The sequence below is a fragment of the Microcaecilia unicolor genome, chromosome 2 (genome assembly GCF_901765095.1).
Source record: "Microcaecilia unicolor chromosome 2, aMicUni1.1, whole genome shotgun sequence".
Classification (NCBI taxonomy): Eukaryota; Metazoa; Chordata; class Amphibia; order Gymnophiona; family Siphonopidae; genus Microcaecilia; species Microcaecilia unicolor.
In genome coordinates, this window is record NC_044032.1 from 169,632,997 (window position 1) to 169,656,680 (window position 23,684).

The 23,684-nt window shown below is 41.6% G+C and overlaps 1 protein-coding gene across 3 annotated transcripts in view; it reads right to left on the reverse strand.

The window, feature by feature from the left end:
- The window catches only part of LOC115463193 (adenomatous polyposis coli protein-like), a 343,184-nt gene that overhangs the window by 51,319 nt on the left and 268,181 nt on the right, over positions 1-23,684 (reverse strand). For all 3 annotated transcript variants that reach the window (XM_030193482.1, XM_030193484.1, XM_030193483.1), the window contains 4 exons: positions 20,331-20,709; positions 14,796-14,891; positions 7,191-7,330; positions 38-115 (listed from right to left, as the gene is read on the reverse strand). In XM_030193482.1, the coding sequence (XP_030049342.1) occupies positions 38-115; positions 7,191-7,330; positions 14,796-14,891; positions 20,331-20,709 (693 nt within the window). The remainder of the gene's footprint in view (positions 1-37; positions 116-7,190; positions 7,331-14,795; positions 14,892-20,330; positions 20,710-23,684) is intronic.

A 23,684-nucleotide genomic window follows, 5' to 3' on the forward strand; every position in this document is an offset into this window, starting at 1 on the left:
CGTTGAGAATGATTACTATGTTATTGTACAAGATTACCTGTTGCAAGTCTTCACTTTCAGATTTTAGTTGGGCAACCAGTGCTCTCATACAGCCCTTCATAGAACACAGTGTTGCCTGTGAAATAACACAAATTATAAAACAGGGGATTTATTAACAGTAATATTAGTGAGGATTATAAAACAGGGGATTTATTAACAGTAATATTAGTGAGGATTAAGTAATCAATTGGTTGATCATTTTAGCCTTTTCGCATTAATTGTTTACCTGGTACATTGAAGGAAAGTTACTATTTCTCAGGTCTATAAAAATGACCATTCTAAATGTGAAGTACTCTATAGAAATGAAATCAAAATAAGACTAAGTTGAAAACCAGAAAAAATACGTGTCAATTATTTTCATTCCCTTATTAAAGAATTTCTTTTTTTAATATCCAGTATTTTCATACATTTTAAGAAAATAAATTTTCCAACCAAGTGTAACCCTAGCTCTCATGTAAGTCTTTTTGCTGCACATTTTGGTCTAGAATAGGTAAATGGTGCCTAAATTTGGGCCCCCCCCAAAAACAAATGTGCTGTGAGTGCCATTTTATATACAGCACTCGAGTTGGGCACCATTTATAGAATAGTGTGGAATGCTGGGATCCACGGCCAAACTGAAAGCTGGTATAAATCCTTGCGCCCAAAGTTGGACACGGATCCCCTGGATTCTATAAATATTGCGTGTATCTGTAGAGAACGCCCTTGACCTGCCCATGCTTGTTACGACCGAAAAGATTTGTGTGTGCATCTTCATAGAATGGCGCTTACCAAGATGCATATACAAATCGAAATTGTTGCCAATAAGTACAAATAACTGTTAGCATCCAAAAGGCTTTTGGCTCATTGCTCAATTAAACTGTGCATGCAAATTAGGCGAGCACCCAAATTTGCACGTGCAACTTTTGGCACCATTTACAGAATCTGGAGGTTTATGTATAAGGGAGTCCTAAAATTTTCTTGACCATTCCTAGCTACATAAGCATCTTCACAGAAACTTGCAAATGATGCAAGAGGGAACAGACGCTTTAGACCCCTTTATGAGGCATCTTGCAGGAAGAGTCATTTTACAGCACACAAGTCCAAAAATTTCTCTATTCTTTCCTCATTAGCTCTGTTGTAAAGAAGGTAGCTGGGGTTCATGAATTTAGTCTCCAGGCCTTTAAGAAGCTCAGTACCCAACAGGATGATAAGTGTGACAAAAACAGAGGTGATCCTTGGGAGAAAGGAATTAACACTTAACTACTTCTCAGCAGTAGGTACTACTTGCTTCTGTTTCAACAGGAACTTAGTCTGCAACACAGGAAGGCTGCCAGGTGTGGAAAATTACTTCTGGACTTCCTGTACTAGAAAGATCTCACCAGTTAGACAGAAAATAATTCTTTAAGAAAGAAGCTACAACTAATTGAAGGGCATATTTAACTCCCAGTAGGAAGAAAAGGTCAGGTTCCTGCTTGGAAGAGAGTCAAACTATATTCACTAGGGAGGGATCTCTAAGAGTACTTTATTAGGGATGTGAAAGAACTGAAGCCCCTAAATGTTACTGCTAGTGTTAATTTTTTTGGATGGATCTCAGATTTACATACAGCTATCACCACTTTAACTTACATATAGTAACATAGTAAATGACGGCAGATAAAGACCTGAACGGTCCATCCAGTCTGCCCAACAAGAAAAACTCATTTTACACGGTATGTAATACTTTATGCATATACCCAAGTTTGATTTGTCCTTGCCATTCTCAGGGTACTGTAGGGGTATTTACCTGAGATCTCACCTGAGCTGGTCTTGGTTCATACAAGCCTGACATCCTGTTACAACAAGATGGATTCTACAACCTCTGACCTGAACACATCTGTGTCAGCAAGATCCAGCTTTTCAGCTTTTGGAAAATCACTGGCAGGCATGCCACAGCCAAGGACATTCTGTGTTACAACCACCCTGTTATCACCCTGAGAAGCTGAAAGGGGAATGAGACCCATGGCTCCAGTAAGTCTGGTTGGAGACAGATATGCAGACCCGAAAGTATCCACTTCAGGGTCACGAACAAAGGACTCTTCATGCTCATGGAGTTAGCTGGACAGGATTATGATTGGTCCGGGAGGATCATCTGACGGAGAGGTATTAAGAAAGCGGGAACTAAAGAAAAGTGAGTTATTCGGAGACCATCAGACGGTTGGGACTGACAAGAAGGACCTAAGAAGACAAGCAAGGTTAGAAGGCTCGGAGGGAGCAAGAGACTGTGTTGTTCTAACCTTTTGAACTACATATCTGGTGAAAATACAGATTGGCTCAGCTATATCTGCTCTGAGATGCAACACTGGATGACAGTGGCACCTGCTTTCAGACGATAGACCCTGTACTGCATCTGAGACTGACTCGCTGTGGATATAGCTAGAGACTAAGAAGAAATCAGCATCTAACTCATCAAGAGACTGCTTCAGAGACAGCGTGGTGAGATAACAGTGATTTACCTTCTATAGTCTGGGATTAGTGAGTGTCGTTTGACTGAGATAAAGACTGGTTAGGTCATAGCTCGTGGTCAGAGAATAAGCTGCTAACAGTTGTATTTTGCATAAGAGGTGTAATATAAGTTTTCATGATTATAAATCAGGTTTGTGTAATCACCTAGTATTCCAGTAAGAATCATTTTGCATAGTCTTTATTTAGTGACAATCTATTGTTTTTTATTATCAGCAAGTTATATAATTGTACTTTGCTAAGCCTTGCTGCAGAGCTATTCTATATTTGTATATTTTCTTCTTGTATAAATAAATATAATATATTCCAGCAGGCTTTGGTTGCGTTCTCTCTAGCTCAGCTAATTTTGGTTAGGTGCCAAAGTAAGGTCCTGTTTCCCATAGCACGAGTCCAGAATATTTGCTTAGGCAGAGTTCTGTAATCTTGGACCTTGGCATAAATAATTCTGATAGGAGCTGTTTTCCTATAAGACTTGTTTAGACTACCTACATAATTGGGGCACTCGCCCGGGATCTCATATATTTGAGAACGTTTATTCCCGTGTCTGTTTGAGAGAGAGATGGCAGGCTGTAAAGTTGTCTGTACTTCTGTGATTTCTAACTTGCTGTGTGTTCACTGAAAAGTTCTTGCCAGAGAATTGCAGAAAGAGTAGCTTCTCCGCTTCAAGCTTTGGGAAGGCCGCTGTCTCTGTCTGATATTTACGACTTACTGATAAGCAAGACTTTTATTGCCTGCTGTGTTTAGATTATCTTACTTTGTACAGTCCCTTCCAGCAGGATGACGTCATCTAGCAGTATGTTGACTGCATTAGAATTAGCTGTGTTTGAAGTTCTAATATCTAGTGCGCAAAGCAAGCCCACACCGGCTTATACGACAGATTCTTTGCTTTGTTTCGTAAAGAATCTCCTGAAAGCCACACCGCTTATACTACTGTGTTGAATCAGGTTTTAAAGGGCAAAGCTCAGCTTACTATTACAGATCTGTCTGAGCTTGCTTGTACCCTATTGGCTATAAAAGAAACTGCTGCTTGTAATCGTTCCTCACTGCAAGTTAAGCTCCAGCAATTGCATGACGCCGTAGAAGCTCTCAAACGAGAAAAGGCTGAATTACAGCTTGCGTGGGAGAGCCGGCTTGCTCAGGCAACTGCTGGAGGAGGGGGGTCTGAGACTACCCATGATAATGCTGCATGCTCTGAATGTGCTGTACTTAATGATAAATGTTCAGCTTTAGAAAATGAAAAGTTGCAGTGGGAAAGACACGGCCACTCCTTGCGGAGTGAAATGAAGTAGAAAGATGCCTCTCTGTGCTCTAAAACTCAACAGTTAGCCAATGCTATGAAAACTTTGAGTTTAAAGAAACAAGAGACAGCAAGGTTTCAGTCTCTGTATCAGGAAGGGAGAGAAAAACATGAGGGGTTTATTTCTGCTCTGCGCCGAGAATTACAACATGAAAAAGGGAGGCTTAGCTCTGCACAGCAGGCGAAGCACAGTGCTAATTTGGAACTGACTGATTTATGGGAGAAAAATAACATGCTCTTGCAGCGTTTATCCCAGGCTCTGCAGGATAAAGATTCTTGTCTAAAGGCATTAAATCAGTGCAAAGGAGACTCAGATACAGTGAGAAAGGACGTGTGCAGTATGGGCCATAATGCTGCTGCAATACCTATGGAGTTGCAGGATAGTGATGATTCTAGGTCATCCAGCCCTCTGCTGGAACAGCACAGAGTGCCTGACCGGTCCACGAGATATGATCAGGAGCTGGAGCCTAATAGCTTTAAGTTAAGTACTAGGGATCACACAACGACAGCTCCTCCCCGGTACAGTTCTATAGTTTCTGAGGCCTTCGACACCATGCAGGAGCACAGGCTCCGCCCAGTCAAGTCATGGAACACTGTACCACCTGATGAGGTCACTGATACTATTAGTAAGTTATGCTTGATGGAGGTGTTAAATAGCTTTCACAAGATAGTGTATGGGTTTCAAGTGTCCTTTTACATGTTGTATAGCAAGCTTGAATGGCTTTAGGATAGCATAATATTACATGGTTAATTACTTTGGGCTTGGGTCAGACTCAAAAAAGATGTCAGGAAGTATTTTTTCATGGAAAGGGTGGTGGATGCTTGGAATGCCCTTCCGCGGGAGGTGGTGGAGATGAAAACGGTAACGGAATTCAAACGCGTGGGATGTGCATAAAGGAATCCTGTGCAGTAGGAATGGATCCTCAGAAGCTTAGCCAAAATTGGGTGGCGGAGCAGGTGGGGGAAGAGAGGTTGGTAGTTGGGAGGCGAGGATAGTGGAGGGCAGACTTATACGGTCTGCCAGAGCCGGAGATGGGAGGCGGGACTGGTGCTTGGGAGGCGGGAAATACTGCTGGGCAGACTTGTACGGTCTGTGCCCTGAAAAAGGCAGGTACAAATCAAGGTAAGGTATACACATATGAGTTTATCTTGTTGGGCAGACTGGATGGACCGTGCAGGTCTTTTTCTGCCGTCATCTACTATGTTACTATGTTAGTCATGTGCTCCACCCAGGAAGGTCGCAGTTCCCTGCACCACCTGATGAGGTCACTGATACTATTAGTCATGTGCTCCGCCCAGGAAGGTCGCAGTTCTCTGCCCCACCTGATGGTCACTGGTTCTATTAGTCATGGGCTCCGCACAGGAAGGTCACAGATCTCTGCCCCACCTGAAGATGTCACTAGTGCAAGTGGGCTTGAGCTCCGCCCAGGCAGGTCACAGCCCTCTGCACTACCTGATGACATCAGCAGCACACCGGCACCACTGTTTTCTTCCCCTGTTGGTGAGCAGTGGAATTCCACTCAGACACTCAAAGGTACCACTTTATCTAGGGAACAACACTCACAAATAATGAAGACTCTTCACACGATGATTAAGCCTTTTAAAGAATCTTCCAAGATATCAATACATTATCACCTGCAGTCAGTTCATGACCTCTTTCAAGCTTTCCAAGTCCATGCAGATTCAGATAAAAGGGCTTTGCTTAAATGGATGTTCGATGAAGTGTCAGACTTATCTGCAGGCTATTTTGGCTGACTGCCCTGACCTGTTTGCAGTGGAACAAGCGCTATGGTTTGTTTGCCAATGCCACGGATGCGAAGCGTGCAGCCTATACTATCTGAAATGCCTTTGTATCGCTCCATGGTGCAACCGCACCTCGAATATTGTGTTTAATTCTGGTCGCCGCATCTCAAAAAAGATATAGTGGAATTAGAAAAGGTACAGAGAAGGGTGATGAAAATGATAAAGGGGATGGGACGACTTCCCTATGAGGAAAGGCTAAAGCGGCTAGGGCTCTTCAGCTTGGAGAAAAGAGGGCTGAGGGGATATATGATAGAGGTCTATAAAATAATGAGTGGAGTGGAATGGGTAGATGTGAAGCGTTTGTTTACTCTTTCCAAAAATACTAGGACTAGGGGGCATGCAATGAAGCTACAAAGTAGTAAATTTAAAATGAATCAGAGAAAATGTTTCTTCACTCAACATGTAATTAAACTCTGGAATTCGTTTCCAGAGAATGTGGTAAAGGTGGTTAGCTTAGCGGGGTTTAAAAAAGGTTTGGACGGCTTCCTAAAGAAAAAGTCCATAGACCATTATTAAAATGGACTTGGACAAAATCCATCGCTTATTTCTGGGATAAGGAGCATAAAATGTATTGAACTTTTTGGGGATCTTGCCAGGTATTTGTGACCTGAATTGGCCACTGTTGGAAACAGAATGCTGGGCTTGATGGACCTTTGGTCTGTCCCAGTGTGGAAATACTTATGTACTTATGATGACATCACCCACATGTGAGTATATTATGTCTGCTTGTCCTCAGAGAATCCCTATTACCACCTCCAGAAATCCACAAGCTATATATTCCACCTCCCCCATGTCAGTCAAACCCCTCTCCTCTCCTACCAAGTACATGCTCAAACATCTCTCCACAACCACACATATCTCCATACACCCTTCTCCACTCAGACTCTACCTATGCCTTATTTCTATTTCTTCAGCACCATGGAGCAACTGCAACACATATTGCCCCTTCCCCTGGAGGAAATGTAATACACATATGCAGTCATGCCGTTACAAAAAATGTGCTCTGTAAAATTAACATTAATTTTAGTCTTGTTTAAATTAAATTCTACTAAATATCTGAAACAGAGGAACTAGAACATCTTGAGGTATGTGAATGTAGGTTTGGAGGGGAGATGTATAGAAATGATAAGTAGCAGTAGTAGTAGACGTAAAACTATTTATCTGGACAGTTTTATTCAGGGAAGTATCCAAGGAGCTATCTACCTTGCATGTCTGGCAATAGCGTGCCTCTCAATCTCTATTACAGAAAGACTAAAATTTGCTTTTTTTAAGGCTGCATTTATTCTCCTTGATCTCTTAATTTTCCAGTTCATTTATCCTGAAAAGCTCTCTACAGGACTCTCTCTTACATGTACATGCACAATGCTACACAAATGATAAATAGTAGCAGCATTGATAAAAACATAGACATTTAGGGCATCTTTTATCAAGCCGAATGGCTTTGCCGGCATCACTGCACTGGGAGCTGCTAGTGCAGCTTGATAAAAGAGGCCCTTAATATACTTAAAAATATATAAAAAAATAAAATAATTTCATTTAAAAACACTTAAACACATTTACTGTAGTTAAGTACCTTATTGGCCACATCTCCGAAAGTCAGATTTGTCAGTGCCATCCCAGCATATCTGCGTAATGTAACACTATAGTGGTCATTTGTAAGTCCATACATTTCACAGTCAACTTGCAGCAATTCTGCGATGGCCTGTAATCCTCCTAGGAAAAAAATACTTCATGAACTACCTTAAAAAAAAGCAAAATATTGTTTTTATGTATTTTATATTGGATATTAGAGTTGATTTCTGGTCTAATACTGCCTAATGAATTCTGCAGCAAGGCAGAGTGCTTCCAGGAAAATGGTTCTATTTATTTAGCTAGGACAGGAGGCTACACTTGAAATCTGTTTTCTAATTTAAAAACGGTTTAGCTTTTTTTTTCAAATTCTTTATGAGAAAAAATTACTAGAACTGAATAATGATGGCATATTAATAAATTCTGTTAAAGGAATTCATCATGAATAATATGTACCATTTCCTATCCTCCTGCTTTCTGCTCCAAGTTAATAACTTTGCCTCCAGTACATACCTTTCATTTATTCAGTGATTTTGGAGTTTTGAGATACCAAACGTTAGTATACTCACACAGTAACATCAACAATGATTATTTCCTGGCTATTTATACTTGCTTTTTTTGTTGCTTCCCTGTAATAGGTGCTTTCCATAGATAGCAGGATCAATTAGGCAAATGTGGGCGACAACACTGTATATTGTTAGGACTGATAGCTTTCCCAGAACTCAGAACCTAGCATAAAGCTCAGAGTACAAGCAGTTCTTTTACGCAGAGCAGTCTCATCAGCTCATTGGTTAGTACCATAGCTCAGTAATTAATGCAACTCTCGGGAAAGTGGGAGGGACTGAATGCCGTATCAATCTTGCTGTCTATGAAAAAAAACTATTACAAGGAAGCAACAATGCTCTTTCCATCAACAAGCAAGACTCAGTCTGGACATGCAAGTGAGGGACTTCCAAGCTTGGGGCTGCACATCTCTTTATGTATTCTCCATTATACAGGAACAGCCTGCAAATCAAAAGCTGCGAGAGTTGCAATATTATACAGAAGGCTGGCTAGTACAGCTTGACCAAATGCACTGTTATTGTGGACTGGTACCAGTAGTAGAGCGAAGTAAAGGTGTAAAGTAAGGAGAAGGTAGCGGCATTTCGACTAGCATCCAGCAAAGCAGACACTTCAGAAGAGCCACAGTACCTACAGTGGCCCTGATCTGATGATTTTGTAAATTTTATTTCATTGAGAAAGACAATAACAAAAAGAGCAAAATCATGTAACATTACAACTATAGATAAGATACTCCAAAAGTCAGCAATAACAAAAGCTAATATACAACTCACTTATATCTTCCTCTTCCCCATTCCCCCCCCCCCCAACTGAGTGAGCAAAGAGTCAGGATGTGAGGTCCACTGTACATATGGGTCCCAGATCTTATGGTACGTTAATAGGTGTCCTGTACACAAAGCTGTTAATTTAGACATCAGATGAATATAGTCCAATTTGCACAGAATCATCGGAAGGCCAGGAAGAGTGGGGAACTTCACTAAGTTAACTTTTGGCAGGGCCCAGGGGGTGAGGGGGTTGGCTTCCTGATCTGAGGATGTATAATGTTTCAGCGCTTCTACGTTGGGTGCATGAGATCCATTCGGGAGTCCATTTCTTCGCTCCAGCTGGCTTTTGGGAAAGCTGGAGTGCCCCTTACCATCCTTTTGCAGTGCTCGGTCCTCAACAGCTACGGGGTTTGGCAGTTTTGCAAGGAAACTCTTATTTGGGTGCTCTGAGGCGGGCATGGGAGTGGTGGCGAGCTCAAGCTGGAGGCAGCCCTTTTTCTACCTTGGTAGGTAATCCCAACTTTCCTGCTGGTTGTGGTTCCCCCGTGTTCAAGCGCTGGGCTGAGAGTGGATGTCGATACTTGGGACATCTGAGGCAGTTGGGGGGCAAGGACTTCCCATCTTTTGATCAAATCCGGTAAGCATGGAGTGTCCCAAATCCTCATTTTTTCACGTATCTCCAGGTGCGGGATTATGTTCTGACCCTTGAGCGGCACTTTGGGAGGCCAGTGGCTTTCCAAAGTGCGGACCTGTTTTTTCTAAACCTGCCATCCAAGTTTTATTAGGGATTCCAGTAAGGCCCGTTATTTGGAAAAATTAGCAGGAGACTGGAGCCAGGATGTGGTGGAATGTGTTTCAAAGGCTCAACTGGGGGCTGTATTTGAATGTGTTAGTAAAGTGACACCTAATGCGGCATTGCAAGACAGGGCCGGTCTTAGCAAGTGCGGGGCCCTATGCAGACCAATTTGGTGGGGCCCTATGCAGACCAATTTGGTGGGGCCCCATCCTAGCCCCGCCCCCAGCCCAAGCTAAACTTGTACAGAAAAACTGATTGAAATAATAAGCACAATGCTATCATGAACCCCCCCCCCCCCAGAAATTATTCAGTTCAAATCCACTACAATTAGTAGTTCCAATTCTCATAACCCCGGGGGGGGGGGGTCAGAGGTGCGGACACACAATCTCTCCACTGCAAAACACTATACACAAACTTGTGCAAAAACACACTCATAACCTTACCAAATCATAACAGCACTAATTCCAAGGACAGGACGAGCTACAACCTTATGCGTGGAAAGACAGCACTGTAATTACACCAGGCTCTAAAACACCAATACACTACCTCGTGAAAAAAACAAAACAAAAAGGGCTGCAAATGCTACATGCTAGCAGGATACTGCACCTTGATCACGCATGAAAAACACATGACACAACAGATATGAAGGCAAAATAAACTGGAACGTTACCTCAAGAAGTCAGACTCAGCATGCAGCAATACTAGAAAAATTGAAACTTACATGCAAAATATCACAGATGCACATTTCCAAAAGCTGACATATTCCAATTAATACATTCTGAATAAAATACTTTTTTCTACCTTTGTTGTCTGATCATTTGTTTTTTTCTATTCGTTTTGGTCCCAGTGTCTTCTGTTTTATGCAGTGTCTTCTTTCCATTTGATATTTTTTCTCTCACCATGTCCACCATCCTCCTGTGTCCTTATGTGTCCTCTCTACCATCTCCATGTGCATCTCCTTCCTTTGTCTTTCCTTCCCTCCATTCCTGCCCAACATTTCTCCTCTCTCCCCTGCCCTCCATGTCCAGCATTTTCTCCTCTCTCCCTGAGCCCTGCCCTCCCATCCATGCTCCTCTCCCCTGCCCCCTCCATTCCATTCATCATCCCTATCCAGCAATTCCCCTCTCTCCCTGAGCCCCCTCCATTCCATTCATCATCCCTATCCAGCAATTCCCCTCTCTCCCTGAGCCCCCTCCCATCCATGCTCCTCTCCCCTGCCCCCTCCATTCCCATTCATCATCCCTATCCAGCAATTCCCCTCTCTCCCTGAGCCCCCTCCATTCCATTCATCAACCCTATCCAGCAATTCCCCTCTCTCCCTGAGCCCCCTCCCATCCATGCTCCTCTCCCCTGCCCCCTCCATTCATCATCCCTATCCAGCCATTCCCATCTCTCCCTGAGCCCCCTCCCATCCATGCTCCTCTCCCCTGCCCCCTCCATTCATCATCCCTATCCAGCCATTACCCTCTCTCCCTGAGGCCTGGCATCCATGTTCAGGTCCTCTCTCCCTTACCCTCCCGCTCCCACATTCAACTGCCTGCCCGCCCTGGCGCCCTCTTTTTCACCCCCCAACCAAGGATGGCTCTTCGTTTTTTTTTTTTTAACTTTACCCGCCTCCATCGCCGGAATCCAAGCGTCACTAAAAGCGCTCCTCCTCTCCCGAGTCCCCCCCCCCCCCGATGTCTCTAGCAGAACTGGAGCTCTTCCTGATTCGTTCATTCTCAGTGTCCCGCCCTCGTGGGCGGGACACTGTGAATGAACAAATCAGGAAGAGCTCCAGTTCTGCTAGAGACATCGGGGGGGGGGACTCGGGAGAGGAGGAGCGCTTTCAGTGACGCTCGGATTCCGGCGAGGCGGCGACGGAGGGTAAAGTTAAAAGGAAAATAAAGATCCTTGCGGCGGGAAGAGGTTGACTGAGGCGGGGCCCTATGCGGCCGCCTCGGCTTAAGACCAGCCCTGTTGCAAGATATCCAGTTCCGGGTCCTACACAGAATGCACATTACCAAACAGAGGGGGAAGGCCATGGGGTTGTGGGAGAGTGATTTGTGTCTTAAATGCAAGGCAAGCGTTGGCACCTTCCTGCATTCCTTTATGGAGTGTCTGGCATTGTCTGCGTTCTGGGTTGGTGCACTGAGAGTCATTGAAGACACTTTGTGTTGTGCATTTGATTGGTCTTTCTCAGTAGTGCTGATGGGTAGTGCAGCACACTTGTCACAGAAGGGCCTTGGGGAGGCACAGTGTAAGTTTGTGTTATTAGCGACCTTCCTTATCAAAAAGTGCATTTTACAGTATTGGGCTGACCCGGCTCCCCCTTCAATAGCTGCCTGGCATGGTTTTATGCGGGAAATGGCAAGCTGGCTGCTTATTTCTCTTAAGTTTTTGGTTTCAGTGGGGTATTGTCAGTACCGAGATATTTGGAGCAGATATGTTTCTTTCTATGTATCAGAGACTGCTGCGGGAGACCTACTTCTTTGAGTGTTCATGTGGTAGGAGGTGGAGGGGAGGTGAAGGGATAAAATCAAGAAACTGTGAATCAGAGGGGGGGAGTTGATGTCTGTTTTTGGCACCTAGAAGGATGGGGGACGAGTTTGTTAAGTTTGAATTTTGCCTTTGTGCATTCTGTTCTGGATTTGTAATGTGCTTTGTTGTAGCGCTTTTGATGCACTTTATTGTATGCATTTTTGTGATTCTCTGATTCAATAATTAAAAAAAAAAAGTACCTGGCAACATCCCAAAAATGTACAATACATTTTATGTTGCTTATCCTAGAAATAAGCAGCACATTTTCCCCAAGTCCATCTTAATAATGGCTTATGGACTTTTCTTTTAGAAAGTTATTCAGACATTTTTTAAACCCCACTAAGCTAACTGTTTTTACCACATTCTCTGGCAATGAATTCCAGAGTTTAGTGACACATTGAGTGAAGAAATATTTTCTCCGATGTGTTTCAAATTTACTACTTTGTAGCTTCATTGCATGTCCACCAGTTCTAGTATTTTTGCAAAGAGTAAACAAGCGATTCACGTCTATTTGTTCCACTCCTCATTATTTTATAGACCTCTATCATATTTCCCCTCAGCCGTCTTTTCTCCAAGCTGAAGAGCCCTAGCCGCTTTAGACTTTCCTCATAGGGAAGTCGTCCCATCCCCTTTATCATTTTCGTCACCCTTTTCTGTGCCTTTTCTAATTCCACTGTATCTTTTTTGAGATGTGGTGACCAGAACTGCACAAAGTATTGAAAGTATGGATGCACCATGGCGCGATACAGAAGTCAATGGAATACAATCATTTTTCACCACTGTGCTGTGACCAAAAACCCTTCATTTATAAGAACAAATGTAGGGTTTTATTACTTTAAACATAACAGTATGATCTTTAAAAGGATTATTCTGCTACTGAATTAAATGTCTAAAGAGAATGGGGGGAGGAGTCAAGATGGCGCCGTTAGCATAGTGTTTTTCCCTCACTACCGTTAACCATGGTGAAAGAAAAGGCAAGCTGAGGGTTTATCCCTCTGAATCTCAGTCACATTCTACTTCAGTGTTCACCGGTCCTATGGATTCCTTTCTCTGGCATGAGGGAGCGAGTTCTTCAGCCTTCAGTGAGTCCCCGGTTTGTCGGACCCCACAGCCAGGAGGGGTGTCGCCTGACTTTGGCACAGAGATCTCTTTGACTCCCGATCCACGGACATTCCTGTCACAACTGTTGCTGATGGGGACGCCAAGTCCAGACCTGGAAGCTGAGTGCAAGCTGCTTGAGGCCTCTGGGTGAGGAGGGAAGGACTCGGCTGTGCAAGAGGATGTGTTTTCCTCCTCTCTGGGTCAACTACCAGCAGTAACCCGCGGGATAAGAGCTGCCAAACCGGAAGATGAGGTGGCACCTGCTATGGGCCAATCTTTATCAGGATGTGGAAATCACACTTCAGAGACCTACAGTTTTCACACTTGAATCGATTTAGGAGGCTGTTGCTGACTTAGGTAAAGCATTATCTTTACAACTTGCTGCATTAAATCTTAATGTTCAGTCACAATTTAAATACTCTTCAAACTCAGACTAATCAGAATTCTCATTGCTTAGCAAAACAAAGTACAATTAAAATCTATAAAAGAGGTGAATACATATTTAATCAAGGGAAATTCTATAATGAAAAGAAGGATTGAAAGTTTGGGAAATAATGTAAGATTCACTAATCTTCGGATGATTAATTTTCCTAAACTTCTGTTTGTTACATCAAAGGATATATTTAAACGTTATCTTAAGGAGATTTTGTTGGCTCCAGAGGATTCTATTCCTTCGTTAATTCGAGTGTATTACCTTCCATCTGGAAAGAAAAAACCTCTTCCAGTACAAGAAAAATCGTTATCCTGAAATGGACGTTTTAAATGTCGATTTTGGAGATGTCTGACTCTGAATCAGTGACTTTTGCAACTTTGACACTTACTCTTGCTTTACCTGCTGACCGTAATTGGCTTCTTCGCCTTTTCTTTAAAAAGAGGGATGTCATGTTTCTGGGATCCCGGGTCAGAATCTTTCCTGACCTTACTAAGGAAACCCAGAAAAGAAGAAAGCGTTTTCTACTATTTAAGCCAGGTGTTCTTCAGTTAGAAGTACTGTTTTTTTTCTTAATTATTCCTGTAAAAGCACAGTTAAGTTACAGTCAGTGAAGTATATATTTTTTTGAACCCTCACAGCTTTTAGCCTTTATTAACAGCAGGAAAGTCATCTATAACTCACCAGTGAAGCTCGCCGGTGAGAGAGGCAACTTGAGGTCTGTATAGTAAGTAGTAACTGGACAGAACTGTGTTATAAGGCATTCTTTCAACAGCTTGTTGAATGCTTTATTTCCTTTGTTTTTCTGCTTGGTCTCATCCTCACAGTATCGTGGACTAGAATAGGTTAATGATTTCTGGATTAATGTTTAACCTATGTTTATGTTTCAAATAATGTTTTCCTTTTCCCTATTTTCTGTACAAGAGGATTCTTGGTTTCTATTATTTTGAAATACTTCAATGATAAAAAAAAAAAAGAATAACATCGCACAATTAAAACCCTAGATCAGTAGTTCCCAAGCCTGTCCTGGAGGACTGCCAGTCAGTCAAGTTTCAGGATATTCATAATGAATATGAATTAGAGAAATCTGTATGCAATGGAGGCAGTACATACAACTCCCTCATATGAATATTCATTGGGGATATCCTGAAAACTTCACTGGTTAGGGGCCCAGCCCCAGGTTTGGGCACTAGATCCCTAGATGCCAATAAAAACTGTCACAACACTAAAATATTTTCCTGTCAGAAGCTGCAATTCTTTGTCTTAGCATGGCCAAAGACAACTCATTTCTGAAAGATATCACCAGTCATTTGGTATGAAATTCAGGAAAATAATTAAAAATAGAGTGCAGTCGTGCAAAGGTACAGCATAATTCATGTGTGTGATTCAATGATTGCCAACATTACAGTCATTTGTGAAAAGATAATTCGTTCTTACCAAGTTCGTTCATTGCATGTCGGTGTTCTTCATCAAAGGAAAGCTTCATTAGAACACAAACTGCAGGACAGATCTGATGTTCTACTGGAGCAGGCACTGTAGCAACATAGAAAGGAAATAATCCAATTTTCCATTTTTAGTTTCAGACTTTCAAGTCTTTTATTCCTTTTGCGATCTGTGAACCCCTGAATACAAATTACTGGCCCCTGGAACACAATGAAGGAGTTTGCTCAATAATCAGGGAGCTCATCTACCCCCAGAGACGGCATATTTATTTATTTGTTACATTTGTACCCCACATTTTCCCACCTACTTGCAGGCTCAATGTGGCTTACATAGTACCGTGAAGGCTCGACATCATGCTTGGGCAACTCAGGATGCCCTTACCAGCCCAAATACTGCATTCTCAGTGCTGCTCTTTGGCTGGCAAGGATCAGTAAAGTACCTACAGTTTTTTTTTTTTTTACTTCCTCTTGCAACTGCATGTACCACCTTTAGGAGCTAAGTGGCCCCAAAGGTCATGGGATCTTAACTTGGTTTTCCTGCACAGCAGCACACATCAATACAGCATGAGTCACAGGGGTAGCCTAGTCTCTGTTTCTATTTCCCTATGAAAAGAAGATCATCTTTCTTTTCAGGCTACACTGCACAGAGAAAAAGCAGGGAATTGCAAGCTGTCTTATATACTCAGGGGGTGAATGCTAGGCTTAAAGAAAGAAGACCAAATATTGTCAAGACCAGTTGGAATACTACCTTTGCCACAGAGCTTGCTATAATAGTTTAATCCAATTTCATATAGCATATGTTTTACATTAATAGAAAAGCAAGTAAAACAGTTGTATTTGTTTATGTTTATTGTATTTGATATAATGCTTAAAACTTATGCAGAACAAAGCAGTTTATACTATAAGATTAAAAAAATAAAAAATTAAGGCGCTCCATTTTAGATAGAAAAGCCTAACTCATGAAGAAGGCTATAGGATAATAAAAACCAATAGGGTCAATTTTTAGTAGTATGGTAAGCACATAAAATTACAGATAATTTATCTGTATAATTTATGCATATTTTGAGCCAAAGACTGTCAGGGTAAGTGCCTGACGAAATTTCTTTTAAACACACTTATGTGGTCAGGTATTTTGTGCCTTAGAACAGCTAGGAGCCTGGCAATGTAACAGCAGTGTTTCTTATAGGTCCCGCTATAAGGAAACAGGCTGCACTACTCTTCAGTGCATTCTCATTGAACAGTAAGGCTTGTCTTTATGTGTTGGCAATAGAAGGCGTGCAGCTGTATCCACCTTTTAGATGGGAAGAAAAGCTTAAAAGTGCATGTAGCTGGACCTGGATTTTTACTGACCACTGTAGGTTATCGTCTGCTTTCCAAGAGCTGTCTATTAGAGAGAACAGACACGGGGATAGGAAGATAGAGACTATAAAGGGCTGAAGATGGTGTGAACAAAAGAAAATTTTTTAAATTGTCAGCACAAGGAAGTACCTGAATAGAATCCCTTTCCTTCTTCCTTGGTGGAACGGGTTCAACCACATGGGCCTTGAGAGTTCCTGTTGATAAGTACCTCCTTGTATGGAGAGCAAAGTCACTCTTGGTGGGCAATTTGAGCGTAACAGAGACGGACTATTTGAAGAACCCAGCCATCAGAGTGTAAAAGAACACTTTTCCTTAAAAAAAAAAACAACCAACCTCAGCCTCCTTTCTACCAGAAGGTCATCTGGATGGTCATTTTGATGGTGGCTACAGGCTCAAAACTTGCCCCCTGCATTGACAAGGGAGACAGTTGGGTCTTTTGCACACACTGTTGATGAGAATCAGCATGCTGGGGCTGAACAGAATGAGCGGGGCGAGAAGGACAGTACCTATGAGAGTAGTAGGGACCTACTTTGACTTGCCAGAAAACCTTCTAGAGGAGGAAGGCACAGAAGGTGTCTGCTGGGAGATGACATCGATGGTATCAGTATGTTTTTTGATCAGGTCAGTGACCTCTTCCACCTTTTCCCCAAAAAGGTAGTCTCCACGGCAGGTAGCAAGTAGTCATGGGTCTGGTAGCCATTAAAACAGATGCTTCCAATGCTGGTGCAGATGCCAAGGTCGATGCAGATGTTGACCTTGACAATTCAAACCCAGTTCCAGAAATATGACAGCGCTAGACCCCTCAGGAAAAAATTTACACTGGCTCCCACTAACAGACCGAATTACATTCAAAATCGGCACCCTGGCTCATAAAATCATCCACGGAGAGACCCCGATATATATGTCAGACCTTATCGACCTACCAGCAAGAAATACAAAACGTTCTTCACGTACTTTCTTAAACCTCCCCTACCCTAACTGTAAGGGACTTAAATATAAGTCATTATATGCATCCAGCTTCTCTTACATCTGCGTGCAACGTTGGAATGCACTACCGAATCCCTTAAAAACAACACACGATCTGACAGTCTTCCGGAGATCATTGAAAACTAAATTATTTAACGAGACTTACAATACGAATCCCTCATAAAAGACTCACTATTACATTTGTATTAGAACTCATCAACATTGAACTCCTAATTTGGTTACTTTAATCATACTGTCATTATTTAACACTATACTTTACCCTACATTTGCATATCTGATATGTATTAATTATTTCTTTACTTCTAATTTTCTTGATATCTAATGTACCTTAATTGTAACAATACTCTGTTCTTCTCATACCGTTAATGACGATTGTCATTGCGGCATAATGTAAACCACATTGAGCCTGCAAAGAGGTGGGAAAATGTGGGATACAAATGCAGCAAATAAATATATAAATAAATCTTCTCTTTTTGAATCTCTCTGGACTTCTGAGTTCTTTTCTGTGTACGCAAACAAAGAACATAGTTTATATGGTTATGGTCTGGCCCCAAACACTGGATACACCAGGAATGGGTGTCAGCTCCAGCACCGGGCACAGCTTTTAAAGTCACTGGGAACCTTAGATGACATCGAAGGGATGCTACCTGGCCAGTGCTCAGGCTTAAGAAGGTCTCAGAGCCAAAAATGAAAGGAAATGTAAAAGTGGGGAAAAACTAATAAAGGGATGGGAAGAAAACAAATCCCTTAAAAGAAGAAAATTTTGAAGCAAGAGGACTAAAAAAAATTCCCATGATGGAATGCATCTTAAAAATGAACCACAACATACTGAAGAGAATGCATAACAAACGTGACCTCTCGCCACCATGGGTGAAGAAAGACTGCTGGTCCCGTGCTTGTGATTCGAGCAGGAAGACACCTGCGCATGCACGGTGGGAGCACTGCCTTAAACTCTTAAAGGGAAAGTATGCTGGGTAGCGTTTCTCCACTGGGTTCTGTGGATGGCTTTCCTCACATACGAGATTAATATGGCCTGATTGTCCTCAGAGAATCTATAGTACAGACCGTGACTGAACTATATTGGTAAAAGTTTGAGAAGGTAGCTATCTTAGAAAAAAGTAAAGTACCAAAAGTATACCCTGCTGTTAACAAACTGTTTGAAGGGAAATGAGCTGAACAATTGAAAAATGTTACTATTTTACAATAACAGTTTTCTCCTTCCTATGGGATTCCCAATATCACACAGGCTAGCAGTGGGAGCCAATTGTATAGATCCAGATCCTAATTTAGTACAGAAGGGTTGTCTATTCACGCACTTCACAATTGTGGAGAAGTATCCTAATGGTTACAGCAGTGAGCCAAGAATCAGGGAACTGTGGTTCCATGTGACCTTCAGCAAGTCACTTAACTCTCCATTGTTCCAGCCATAAACAAATGTGAGGCCTTCAGAAACACGGAAAATATCTACTGTACCTGAACTTAACTCACCTTGAGCTATAACTAAAAAAGGCATGAGCAATTTTAAATAAGTGCAGAACCCATGGCTAGTATACTACTAACCTTCTCCAATAATTCTATGATCAAGCAGGGCCTATACCACTCAGGGCTCGATGCAGTAAGCTGCGTTATGCTTTAATGCAAAGGTTACTTGAGATTTTCCCATGCTAGTCTTACTCTCAGTGCAGAAACACTTCTAGCACAGAAACATTTTAAGCAAAACCACTGTGCTAAAGCACAGCACAGCGGGCATGCAAAATGCATGCAAAATATTTGAATAAAAAACTGTTCCCAATGTAAAGAACTGCACTAGAAATCAGCAAGTTTTTAAAAGATTTCTCCCACAACACTGCACCTTAAGATGCAGTAAGGGATCAAAGGGTGTCATCTGATATGCAGTGCTTCATATCAGATGACCCAAAGATCTGTAGTAGCCCTGTAGGCCTGGAACCCTCAAACTACACCCAGCACCCCTGACTAACTGGCTCTGCAAATGTCCCTGGTGGCCCACTGTGCAGTGCGTAGCGCAGCGTTCTAACGCATTACTTTCTGTATTGAGGCCTCAGTCAACTAGATCACATTCAGACTGTTTCTATGTATAGATTTAAAAGACCAGCAGTTGGAAGGACATTTTTTATAGGATTTCTTTTTAACAGGATGCAGAAAAGAAAAAAAAATACAATCTGCTCTAATCTTTTGTTAAAAGGGTTGCCATGTGTGATTTAGTAGCCCATGTAAAGCACAGTTAGCTGCTCATTAAGACCACAGCTGGACTCTCAGCTTGGAAGTTCACCATGGTGGCTTTTGGTTGGTTTCTCTCCAATGCTGATACAACATTAGTGAAAATAAGAGTGAGGACAAAATGGTGCTTCTAGAGCAAGAATAGTAAAATTGTGAATGAAAGCTGACTAATCTCCAGCAAGTATTTAGCTGGTCCATCACAGATTTTTTAAGAGGTTAAATTACAGCCAATTTAATACATTAAGCAAATGCAGCAGTGCTACACAGAAAGAGCTTACAAAATTCTAAGAATTACATTTGTCCAAAGTGACAATTCAATATATAGTGCTGCTCAAAAAAACAATTCTCATGCTACTACTAACCTCCAAGGGGATTTAAAAATTCTCTTTTGATTTTACAAGCAAGTGTTCCAAAAGGAACAAATTGCTGCTCAGTTATGGACATTAAGGGGGTAAATTAATAAGCCCATTTTTGCACATACATGCCACACACATGTAAATAGCATGTTATAAAATTCTGAAAGGTGTAAAAGTACATGCATAGATATGGGTGGGCACAGGCAAAATTCGCTAATATACTTGCTAATTTACACACACACTTAAATAATCTAAGCACGAACATTGGAAGCAGCTTGAGAGCAGGTGTAAAATATCTGTCTGCAATGCGGGTGTGATTTTTCTCACTTATGCTAATATTTAAAATAGCACCTAAATAGGCGCCTACTTGCCTTCAAACTAGATGCGCCATTATAAAATTACCCTCTAAAACAATCCACCTGATCTCATAAGATAGGCATGTTTATTTATGTTCTGTTTTGATCACAATTTTCTGTCTAACTAGATGCAAAAAAAAAATGGTTTCCTCACTGCACAACCCTAGCTCTAGTCAAAGTGGTGGTTTTGTGTTTCTATAATATTAAACCATGTTTTACATATTAAATTCATACTTGGGTTTTTGTCTTGATCCATTCCTTGCTCATGTGCCTCCTGCCACTCCCAGCATGTTTCACAGTAGGCTCGGATCTGTTCCAAAAGATGGAGTACTCGTATTTCCCTTCTGCCACGCTTGTCATCTGGCTGAGAGTGAATAATGTTATGCAATGCTGCACTGGCCCTTGCACGGGCCTCCTTGCTGCCCCGCGAGTTTCCCAACAGCACCGAGTCTTTATCATTGCCATGTAAGAGCTGGATCAGAAGAGGAAGGCATCCGGATTGCCGCATGGCTATACAGCTATCTTGGGAGCTAGACATTGCTAGCAAAGTTCGTGACATGTCATCCTTATCGTGAGTACCAAGCATTGACAAAAGTGAATACACCATTTCCACCTAAGGACCAAATGATTTTGAATGGGAAGAATGAAACAAAACAATAAAAAGAATAGGAAAGAAGAAAAAGAAGAAGAAAAAAAAAAAAAGATTATCAGTTTTATCAACCTGTAAAATAAAATCAGATATAGTTTTTGAAAATATCAGCTATACATAGTGCAGTGGTTCCCAAATCTGGTCCTGGAGGCACCCCTGCCAGTCAAGTGTTCAGGGATATCCACAGTGAATATTCGTGAGAGAGATTTCTATGCACTGCCTTCACTAAAGCAAATCTCTCTCATGAATACTTATTGTGAATATCCTGAAAACCTGACTGGCTGGGGATGCCTTGGAACTACTGATATAGTGACTTGTAAAAATCTTGACACACTTGCAGATTTTTCACATTATAAAAATACAAAACACAATGAAGTAAATGTTATTAATCTATAAAACATGCTTTCAATGTGAAAGAACAATTATAGAACTATTTAAAATGTAATTAAAAATAAGAAATTAAAGTCTCAGTTGTACAATTTTTTACATCCTTTGTCACAGTAAACTCAAATTAGCTTCATTTTCCAAAATGGCTTTTACTAGGCCAGTAAGTTGGAGGCCACCTGTATCCAATCACTGTAGTTGAGCTGAATACTGCTGGATAAATAATTGTGCTGTTTCTGTTGTATGAAATGAATCTGAAAAAAGGTTTAAACATGACCAACCTAGAGCTGCTGAAAAGACTCTGGGATAAAGTTATTCAACGGTAGATTGGGGAAGACTATAAGAAAATTCCAGTGAGTTTAATATTCCTTAGAGCACTTTCAGATCTATCACTATAAAGTGGAAACAGTTTGATGCCAACAACACACTGCCTCAGTAATGCTGTTCCTCCAAAGTCAGTAGCAGAGGAGGTTAAGGAAACTGCTGAAGGTGGTTACTGTGTGACCTAAGCTTACATTGTAACATAGTAAATGACAGCAGATAAAGACCTGAATGGTCTATCCAGTCTGCCCAACAAGATAAACTCATTTTACATGGTATGTGATACTTTATACTAATACCCAAGTTTGATTTGTTCTTGCCATTCTCCGGGCACAGACCGTAGAAGTCTGCCCAGCATTGTTCTTGTACTAAAAGTTCTGAAGCTAACGTCGAAGCCCCTTAAAATTTACACACCAGCCCATCCATATCTATTTAGTTACAATTAGGGCACAGACCGTAGAAGTCTGCCCAGCACTGTTCTTGTACTAAAAGTTCTGAAGCTAAGGTCAAAGCTCCTTAAAATTCAGCCCATCCATATCTATTTAGTTACAATCAGGGCGTAGACCATAGAAGTCTGCTCAGCACTGGTTTTGCTTCCCAATTACCGGCATTGCCACCCAATCCCCGCCAAGATTCCGTAGATCCAATCCTTCTAAACAGGATTCCTTTGTGTTTATCCCACGCATATTTGAATTCCATTATTGTTTTCATCACCACCACTTCCCACGGGAGGGCATTCCACATATCTACCACTCTTTCCATGAAAAAAATACTTCCTGACATTACTCCTGAGTCTGCCCCATTTCAACCTCAATTCATGTCCTCTAGTTCTACCACCTTCCCTTCTCCGGAAAAGGTTTGTTTGCAGATTAATACCTTTCAAATATTTGAACGTCTGTATCATGTCACCTGTTGGGGTCTGCACCCACCTTAGCCAAACCCCAACTGATTACTGCTAGGAACCCACACTCTTGGATTTGTTTCTTACACTAATAAAACACATAATACTCAGAAGTGAAAAAAAAAAAAGGAAATGTCTATTCTGGAAACAAGTACACAGTAGGCTTAAGCAAGTCTGAAATACAGAAAAGAAATTTAGATAGACTTCCTTGGGCAAGGAAGCCCAACTTACATAGATTTCCATCATTTTTATACAATAGACTTAGCATATGCTATACAACAAACTGGAAACCAATTAACATCTTAGCACATCCCACTAACCAATCATCTACTTTCCTAATCCAACATATCTGACTCTTTTATCCTATCAATTATCAGTTCATACCCTTAATTCCTAGAATAGCAGTTACGCCACTCCACCTGACTCTGAGTCACAAAGCCATACCTTCTGTCACAAATTCTAAACCCCCCTCCTTATACTACTTCAGCAGTTTTTGTTTTTTTCATATCACAAATCCAAACTATATACCAGCTGACCTTGTGGTTAAGCTAGCAAACTGTTCCTAATTTCCCTTTTTCACCATCCAGATACAATGTGGTTTCAAACTGTATGAAACACAGAAAATCTTGACCCAAGAATGAATACAAATTTAAATATCTTAATTACATTGGACCATTCTATATGCATGTACTTATCTTCTAAAAGATTGTAAAAAAGTTCACAATAAAATTCTTAAGCTGTCTTGTACAATATCTTGTCCTAGATATGACCTTAACACTGGTCAGCAAAAATACAGAAAAAACGGGGAGGGGGGGGGGGGTCCCATTCTGTGACGCACTCTCTCCCCAAGGTCTTGTATAACCATCTCTTGCCCATACACACATCTGTCTCAGTAAAAAGGTCCATTTCCCCTTCTCCCATGACTTGCCCAACATATCACACTAAATGCATAATTATGTTTTTAGGTCCAGAGGACAGTGTAGGTGTGTGTGTGTGGGGGGGGGGGGGGGGGTGTCACATGGCTGTTCTTGCACAATTTCCAAAGGTCACATTGCAGCCTGATCTAGTTAGCAAGGCTTGAAGACAGCACACAGAATAATTAGGGAGGATCAAATCTTACCGGTAACACTTACATTAGGGGTTCCGAACCCCCCCAAGCTCCCCACATACCCGTTTCTCCTTTCCTCCAAGGTATACATGTTCAGGTCAGCAAGTTTCTCCTCATACGGTTTGCAACGCAAATCCCATACCATTTTTGTAGCTTTTCTTTGCACGGCTTCCAGACTTTTTACATCTTTAGCAAGATACAGCTTCCAAAACTGAACACAATACT